The sequence below is a fragment of the Etheostoma cragini genome, chromosome 14 (genome assembly GCF_013103735.1).
Source record: "Etheostoma cragini isolate CJK2018 chromosome 14, CSU_Ecrag_1.0, whole genome shotgun sequence".
NCBI classification, from domain to species: Eukaryota; Metazoa; Chordata; class Actinopteri; order Perciformes; family Percidae; genus Etheostoma; species Etheostoma cragini.
The window spans coordinates 16,079,197-16,088,636 of NC_048420.1; the positions used below are offsets into that span (position 1 = coordinate 16,079,197).

Consider the following 9,440-nt stretch of genomic DNA (forward strand, 5'->3'; position numbering starts at 1 on the left):
CTCTGCAAAAAAAAGAAATTACAACCATGTTGAAAAACAATGTTGTGCTCCAATCAAAGTTCACTGTTTATCATGGGTGTGTTGCCCTACAGTAATGAGCTTGTCCTGCCCCCACACATGCCAACAAGTTTGTGCAGCTGTCTGTCCTGTTTGAGTGAATGCCAGAAAATCAGGCAAATTTCACCTAAAGATTGAGATATAGATTTATTTATACATATTTATGTGTGTGTGTGTGTGTGTGTGTGTGTGTGTGTGTGTGTGTGTGTGACACCTTAATTTAAGTATTGAATGGTGAAGAATAAGACTCCCAAAGAGCAAAACAAACATAATAAAACAACAATCCAATGAGACTTGATTAGAAATATTTGTGATAATATCAGCAATCCCATTATTTGACAGAGATAACAGAGCCACTGTTAATGAAATCCAAACCATGCGTAAAATAGAAAAGAATATATGTCAGGGATGCAACTAATGATTAGCTTGATTAACAATGAATGAATGAAGTTAATTTGTTGTTGTGACAGTGAGACTAACGTATAAAACATGGCTGGATTTGTAATACATTTCATAACTCTGAGATAAGTGAGATTTTAAGTTTCAAAATATCCAATCACTGTTTAGAGTCTGGTTTCAGGGGAAAAAAATTGTAATGTTTAAAAATATAATTGGAGCCGCTTAAAGTTACTAGGCTGCAGGAAATATGTTCTTGTATGGCATTTCCAGACCTAAATAATGCCACACAATCCTATGCCCTGCTACACCCTACAGTGCACTGCTACATCCCTCTACACCCTGCAGTGCCCTGCTACGCCATGAACTACTACAACTACTATCTCTAGTCGTAGTTTCATCTTTTATTTGTGATTATATGTCAGAAACCGCCTACCAAGAGCCTGGGTCTGTCCCAGGTTTCTCCCTAACAGGAAGTCACTAAATGCTTGCTCTGGGGGAATTACTGGAATTGTAAACTATAGGGTGGTCTAGACCTACTCTGTAAAGTGTCTTGAGATATCTCTTGAATGATAACTATGAATTGATACTATAAATAAAATTAAACTGAATTGAATTTACAAACAGTGAAACTCGTCAGTGAGAGCAACACTTTCAGCTTGTTCCATATAAGACTGAACTGTCAACAGTACAGACTACAGCTGGATTTTCCCTTCAAAGTGTTCACTTCACGGATCTTCGTTTACAAACTGTTTGTTGTGAAGAGTTTTTACAAAGCTTTTTTAGTCCTCACACATTGTGGTACAGCTAATTAGGTCTGGTGCAGAGCAGTGACAATTGTAGTTTCGGCCTAAAGCTGTAACTTGTTTTAGCAGCTCTGTATTTAAGACCGAGTCTTGTGATACAGAGAGAGATAAAAACAAATATTGAACGTAAATGGTTTACGTACCTGTTTTTACGCAGGTCACATCACTGAAACTTTTCGCAACTTTGTCTACAAGGAGCGTGCTCACTACTTTAGGTTTCACAGGTTAAAAGTAACCCGACAGGTGTAACCGGTGCTAATCCACAGGGAGGAAGCAGTCCAAAGGTGATACTGCTTCACGTACCGAAAACGTCACTGCAAAGATCCGCCCACCTTTAGTCAAATTCCCTCGTTGTAGACTGTAGGATATGTAAAGAGATCCTTGCGGCTGCCACCACCTCTGCAAGTTTTTATAATTTGTGTTATTAATTTAATAATCCATGTTTCTCTTGGTCATTTGTGCTCTCAATTAAACAATTTGCGTGTTTAAATGTGTATGTGCCCAACATTATAATTCATGCACTTGGTTTAACAATCATGAAATATTGGCCGAAAGAAATCCAAACATCTAACCAGTGGGTCAGTTGTGTTGTTGTAATGTATTGTCTTTGCTAGATGCCTGGCTGTTTACGCATGGCTGCCAAGGTTGATCCCGGGGTCTGGGGGGATGACCTTTGGGGGCCCAGGCCCCCCACTATCGGGGTGGGTACAGGTGAGCAGGTGCGACCGGCTGGGTGCGTGGCGTTTGTGTAATGTCGTCTCAACTTTGTGAAATGTTGAGGTAATATATTTGTATTATATAATACAATGTATTTGCTGCATGACTGTGTAAGCCACACTATGTAGTTCTTTTAAAAATTATATTTGGATTATCTTTTTAGAAAGGCCTGGCCAGGGACCGGGGTGGAAAATGTGTCTATTGGCTGGAAACCTTTCATGCAACACATCTACACATGTTGTTATAGTTTTTTTTTGTTTTGTTTTTAAATAAAATTCTCAACAACCATCTTAATATGACAGGTTGTACTCTATGTGTACATTCCACCAAAACAAGTTCCTTCCCGAGGCTATTTTGCAGAAGCACAGTTGCTGTGTCCGGTACTTAGCTTGGTCATAATGATAACATATAATGCCAACACACCCTATAAAATATTTTACAATATGTAAAAATTATGTATCTACACACAAATTGACTTGCACAGTGTTTCTTCTGCCCAAACAAACACAGCTTTAACTTGACAGGTCCACAGCACATCAGTCAAGTGTTCCAACAGGACTGGTAAGGGTGGATATAATAATAAACAGTTAAATATTGCCTATGTATTTGCCCACATCGTTAAGTTGTGTAAACTGTCTGGAATGAGCCATACATAAACCAACATCACACCACACTGGAAAATAAAACAGCAAGATCCACATTTTATTTCAAGAGCATAATCTCACAAATTATTGAGTTCTTGTTTAAAACACACAAAATCCAAATATGTCCACTTAAAATGATTTGACTTCATGAAGCCAGATCAAATTTGAATAACTTGACACACCGAAGCACAATCTGGCATTTAAAGACTTCAATTGTTTGAACCGTGGCACGCAATTTTTAAACAAAAAAAACGTTTGTGAAATCATCCAATCACGTGAATTTTATCTCATGACAGTCCCAAGTTAGAAAAAAAAGCAAAGGCTTCACAGCTACATGTAAACATTTAGAGAAAATAGTAAAAGAACTATAGCAAACAAATTTAGTTTGCTATTGTTATTTCACTTATTTCTTAACCGAAAAAGTAATTTGTTCCAGTGGAAATCATCTGGTTGATCAATCTTCTGGCGAGAAGGCGTTTGGTACAGAGCTTTTCGTCCTGTCGAATGCATAAAGAAAAAGTTGAGAGGCTGACCTGTGTGGGACAACGTATTGAGCTGAGTAACTAACTGATGGTACATTCAAGGACATAGCAATTGAGGCAAAAATACAACTATGAAATAACATTGAGAAAAGTATGACATCATTTGATGTATTTTGTCTCGAAAGCCCACAAACTCCCCTCACATTCTCCATAGAGAGCCAAAGTGAAAATGCAACTTCCGGGTTTTGGTCCAGAAGCAACAAAACTTTATTCAGAATCACATTCACATTTGGAAGTTTGGCATTAATATAGTCGTTTATTCAGTATTTCTGTTTTAAGCAGCCTTTAACAATTTCTCAAAAGGCATGGGCCATAATGGCGTAAACCTGCAAAAATTATTTTGGCCCCTTCAGCGAAAGAAGTTGTTTCAGTACACAATGTTGACATCCCTTTTAGGTTGATGTGGCAAACCTGTTAGCAAAAAGTTGCATATTTACACATCCAGCAAAAATATTAGCTTTCATTTGGAGGTCTCTTCTAACTCCTTAGAGAAATATCTCAATCTTCAGCTGCTAAATGCTCCCCTATGATCAGCGGCTAGATGCCCACTGTGTTGTCTGCTTTGTACAGTGGCTTTCAGATGTTTTTTGTGTGTGCTGAAAACAGTAGCCTGCTGCAGCCAAATATTACGCTATGAGAGCAATCCAAAACAGTAAAGTTGGGGCTGGACATTTAAAAAATCTGATGATGATACTCACTGAAAAGCCCTGTAAAGCAGTGGGGAGCTGCAAATTCAGGGGATCATTCAATTCAGTCTACTTAACCCAGTTGTCCTCAGGTCAAAATTTCTTTTCTTTCTTTTTCTTGGGTTGCATATATATATGCAACCCAAAGACATCTGCTAGATAAGTTTGTGTTTTCTTCTCACGTGGGATGGGCTAAATGTTTGGCATAACAACTATATCACAAATTTGGGTTTCTGTCATTCAAACTGTCAAAACACTCTTCACAAGAAAAGGAAATGATCAGTTCAGCACCTTCATTGAATTTGGGTGTTTAATTTGAATAGAGTTTGAAGAAAGAAGTTGATAAAATAAGGTTGAAAATAATTCAAAAACATTAAGGGGGAAGTGTTCAAGTGCCGAAAAAGATGACCAAAACTTTGGGAAAAGAAAGTTTAACTTTTATATTTTGAAGTTGCAAAATTGATGAGAAGACAACACAAGGGTTAAGAAGAGGACAGAGCTTAATAATAAAAAAACATGTTTATACACGGGTTGATATCGCCAGAATGAATAAAAATGGCAATTTTTCATCTGTAGGTTCGTTGCTACAAGGGACCCCTTTCACACTGTCATATGATACATTGTTACCATTAAAAGTTAAGGAAACAAAGTTCTGATCATGTGTTCTTGACTCTCTTGTCATATGCCAAATATAGGTCAAGGTTGGAATTCAGTTGGTTTCATTTTTAAAGAATGTGATATGACTCTGTATTCATATGCCAGTTTGTCTTAAAATATGGAAAATAATCCAACTCCAAGAACACATTTGCCTTTTTCAGAAAAGTCAATGCGAGAAATGCAGAATGAGAGATTGTATTGAGTTACAGAAGCTAGTGGAACAGAGGCTAGCCCGGATATGATGTGAGGACTTCGACTTTTTTTCTCCAACATCTCCTTGGACCTGTTTTTTCCCCCCTCTTCCTCATTTCCCAGCAACCACTTTACATTTACAATTTAACTGACAAACACTACATCTGAAAGCTAAATGAAAACTGGAACAATCAGTCTATGGTAATAAACTAGACATGCCAGTTCTAGTAAAAGATTATTAGAACTACTGCTTACTCAGATGACAGAAATAAAGTACTTAAAATTGAAATCAAGCACAATAAAACATGATGGACAAGTTAGTCAGTAAAACAAAAGAGCTGCTAATATTCAGCCTACCTGACTGACAAGATGTTAAACATGTGTTTTCATTGACGATATTGTATTCTACTACTAAAGCAACATTGTGGTCTGACCAGGAGGGTTCATTAAGCCTGGTTCCTAACTTCAAAGCATCGATGATCGATGAGTGATTCTTCAGTATTGTCCATGACGGACGTCTGTGTCGTGCTAGATGGTCATCTCTGTGTCGTGCACAATGGATGCCTCTGTGTCTTGGACAATGGACGCCTCTATGTTGTCCCCGATGGACGCCTCTGTGTCGTCCCCGATGGACGCCTCTGTGTCGGGCTCCATGGAAGCCTCTGCGTCGTCATGCTCCACCTCGTCTTCTACCAGCTCTGCTTCACGTTCCACCCCAACAGGAGAAGAATCGCTCTTTGCTTTTGAATGGCTGTCGAGCAGTGCTTCCTTTCGAGTTTTCTTTTTGTTGACTGAACCTTTGGGGCGGCCCCTTTTCCGCGGGGTTCCAGCATCTTTTTTTGGAGAACTTGGGGGACGGCCCCTCTTTCTCGGGGATCCAACATTGGGGTTGCATGGTGAGGATGAAGAGGCGGGCAAATTCTTGCGCAAGTGAGCGCCTTTCTTGGACTCTGACTTGCGAGGCCGACCGCAGCTTCTGCGAGGGGCTGGTAAAGACCCCTCTGGAGGATCAACACGGGGGTATTTCCTCGGCCTTCCTAGCGGCTTCCATACTTTTGGCTTTTTCAGTTCATCAGGTGACGGCAAAGGGTATTTCCTAGGCCTTCCCCTTTTGGCTGGTTGTTTTCTTGGTCGACCACGTTTCACTTTTGAAGTCAGGCTTCTCCGAGGCCAGCCTACCTTACCGTGCACCTTAAATGCAGGGGGTTTCTTGTTTAAAGAGCCTTTAGGTCTTCCTCGACCTCTTCTCATCTTAGCTTTTTGGCTCACATCAGCGTCCTCCTCCCCCTCACTGCTCAACTCTGGCTCCAGCCTGAGCTTCTTATTGGGAGACCAACTTTGTTTCCGACGTGTTACAAAACCGCCTTCAGTTACTTCACTTGTTAAACTTTCTGACTTACGCTTTGTGGATCCTTTTGGACGACCCCTTTTTGCTTTTGGTCTATCAGAGCCACCGTTCAGTAAGTCTTTAGTATCAGCCTTCTCAGGGGGACTATTGCTGAGATACTTTCTTGGTCTGCCTCTTTTCTTAGGAGAATGGTCTGTCAAAAGACTGTCTTCATTACTGGTGTGTTTCTTGGAGCCTTGGGATTGCACAGAATCATCAGCATGGTCGCCTCCAGCTCCTTGCTGCTCCGCGTTTTTCTTAAGCTTTGGACGTCCTCTTTTCCTCGGAGGCTGTGTAGACCCACCATTGGAAATGCCAGAAACCAGCTCCATTAGGTTAACGTCTGTAACACAAACCTTTAACTTCTTTGAACCTTGTGGCCTCCCCCTTCCTTTTTTAGTTGGACTGTTGGTCATTTCTAGACTGGACTCTCCCTCAATGCTCGCCACGTCTCCTTGTTCTGTCTCTGCCGATCTCATTTCTTCTTCCATACTTTTGCAGTCAGCTTGGACTTCTTCCGTTAGGTTTGCACCTGTAAACTGAACATTGAAAAGCACAACTGATATTTAAACAATAATATCTTTCTGTGTACAATAAGAAATATTCTTGTGCTGCAACAATTAGTTGATCAAAATAAAAATTATTTTGTAAATCAATTAGTACTAAATTAAAATTATTGCTAGTTTGAGCCCTAGTTTTAACAAAACAGGCCGATTTAGTGTAATTAGTGTAATTAGTGTGAAAGTCCTGTGAACAAAAAAAATGTTATAATATAAGACATTTAAAACAAATATAAATGAAGATCTATATTTACATTTCAATATGTCCTAAAACAAAACATCTCCTAACAATATTATAGGGAAGAAGAAGAAAAATGTTTGTCCACTTTTGTGGCAGCAATATGCTGTCATATTAATGAATTAAGTTTTATGTTTGACATTTAATGCAATTTGCCATTGTTTTAACCATGACACCTGAAAAAAAAGTAATATAGAACAGTGGTTACAAAACGTTTTTACACTAAAGGACCTCTAAACTGACACAAATTAGACCACTGGAACCCATTTGGTAAGACTTTGCCCCAGGGTCCCCCATCTGATAGGATTTTGGTTATACTAGGCTTTATTCCAGAAAGTATGTACTATAACGTTACCTGTCAAATGAGCCACTCATAACTGCATAAAAGCGTTCTGCATTACGGAAAAACGATCATTACTGGGGGAAAAAAAAACATTTTTGGCTGCAATATTATTGTTTTGCTATAAATAAATAAAAAACAGAGGGAACAAATACAATCTACGTAGACAACCGCTGAGTGAAATTGCATACGCATATGCATTTTTAAATAATATTAATACATGTCAATTCATTAATACATGTCTACATATCTTTTTCGATAGGTTTTGTACGGCTGTGTCTATTTTCTGTAGTACAAGCTTGCAATGGCGGGAAGTTACACAGATTGTATAGGGGATAGCAATAATATGCAAATGATAATAATTTAATGTTCTTCGCCTGCATATTTACAGATTGAAAAAATCTGAAAATTATTTTTAAAAATCGTAAAGCCTCATGCATTCTCGAGTGTACCTGAAGTACAATATATTTGGTGACATTTAGGGCCTTAGACAATCGCTATGACTAAGGACCAGATTGTTTTCCAGGTAATAGTCAGTTTCAAAATCTATGGCGATGGAAAGAGTAACTAGCGGCGTGAAGCAGGAAAAATACTACTATAAACAGTGTGCATATCTCACCTTAAAAGAAATCCTCTGCAAGAAGTTAACTTAATTTTTCATAAACTAGCGATTCATTAGACAGCCCGTAAAGTGAAAGTACGCGCTTATTGTTGCTGTGATGGCTGTTTAAATTTGCGACCATTTCCGGCGGTCCGTGACGTTTATGAGTCTCTGAAAGAAACGGCAGTGCCGAGTTTCAGTTCCGCCTCAGCATCCCTGCTATCTCCCAGGCCATTAGGCCTACTGTAATTTTGTTTAATGTACGCTACGGTAGCAGCCCACCCACAGACGGGGCGATTCCAGGATTTTTTAAGTAGGGTAGACACTAAAAAAATCAAAAAAATACAGTGATGGAGAGAAGAAACAAAACTCTAGAAATAGTATACGGATTTATCTCCAACACTCTGATACACATATTACACTCTAAATTATACTCAAAGAATCAGAAAATGTTATCTGATAATAAAACTTAAAGTGATTTACAAACCTAAATTATAAACATACTCTCATAAAATTTTATTGTAGTGTAGAAATTTATGTGAAGAGCATTTAATAATTCAGGTACACCAGGATTATCTAGAAAACAGGCTGGTTTAATGGTTTTCCTTTGTTTGATATGTACTTTAAACTGACGTCCATTTTAAGATTTATTTCTCATTTTATCATAATTTTCTACTTTTCTCAAAAAAATTGTGATGAGTTCTTCTTGCTAAAAGGTTATAAAATAAACTTGCTTTTCATTCAAGGAATCTTTTTCGTGGCAGATTGGGAATTTGGGGACGGGAGTGCTTTGCACCACTTTCTCACTCCAATGGTATCTTTGGTGTCTTGTAAATCCATGTAGGCTGAGCATGTGTATGTGCATGACACAATAAACATCAGTTACGTATATTTCCGTTCAAACAGGAAATGTATTCATGACTAAATGAGTTGATAAAATGATTGTTGGCTGACATCATGGCTTTAATTTATTTGATTTAAAGCAAAAAAATGTAACTTTTGAAAGAAGAAATTACACATTCTGTCTCTTAAACTTAAAAGTTTAATTAATAAGTAGGCCTAAAATAAATCCACCCTTGGTCAATTCAATACACTCAGGGGTTCTACTGCAAAAGCCTTACCTGGTCTGTTATGACCTGTAGCTTATGGTGGCTAATATTGTAAGGGACATAACCGAATCGGACTGACTCTAGAATGCTTCTCTACTTGCGCTACTGTGACAATTAATATTTACCATTATCCTTTCACTGCCACTAGAGGCCACATAGGCTGCAGTTCAGCATGAGTTACATAGGCACTAAGATTTATAACATAAGATAAACACCCCTGAACCTTGAAGATAAACTTGTTTGATCGCACACATGGAAAAGTCACTGCACCAGAAGTAGGTCAAATACTTAAAAAACTAGAAATAATATCTTTATTTATACAGCACCTTTAAAAACTTTAAAGAACACGCTTCTAAAAATATACCTACTACCATTTATTCATTATCCTTAATACAAAATACATCAATATTATTAGTTGTGGAAACCTAATCTGTTCTCCTTCAGTGTAAGTTTTAGCTGAGTTTATTCTACATTTTCACATTGTTTTAGCAACTTCTTGTCTTTTCTG

At 38.2% G+C, this 9,440-nt stretch overlaps 1 protein-coding gene across 4 annotated transcripts in view; it reads right to left on the reverse strand.

Annotated features, from left to right (window-relative positions):
• Positions 1-4,800: 4,800 nt before the first annotated feature.
• Positions 4,801-9,440, reverse strand: part of si:ch211-288g17.3 (mediator of DNA damage checkpoint protein 1) — a 26,626-nt gene continuing 21,986 nt past the window's right edge. The window contains exons 1-2 of one of the 4 annotated variants that reach the window (XM_034891821.1): positions 7,842-8,025; positions 4,801-6,623 (exon numbers count right to left, since the gene is read on the reverse strand). In XM_034891821.1, coding sequence (XP_034747712.1) covers positions 5,226-6,575 — 1,350 coding nt within the window. In that variant the 5' untranslated portion in view covers positions 6,576-6,623; positions 7,842-8,025 and the 3' untranslated portion in view covers positions 4,801-5,225. Of the gene's footprint in view, positions 6,624-7,841; positions 8,026-9,440 lie in introns of those variants that run through there. The other 3 variants (XM_034891820.1, XM_034891822.1, XM_034891819.1) reach the window with 3 other exon arrangements.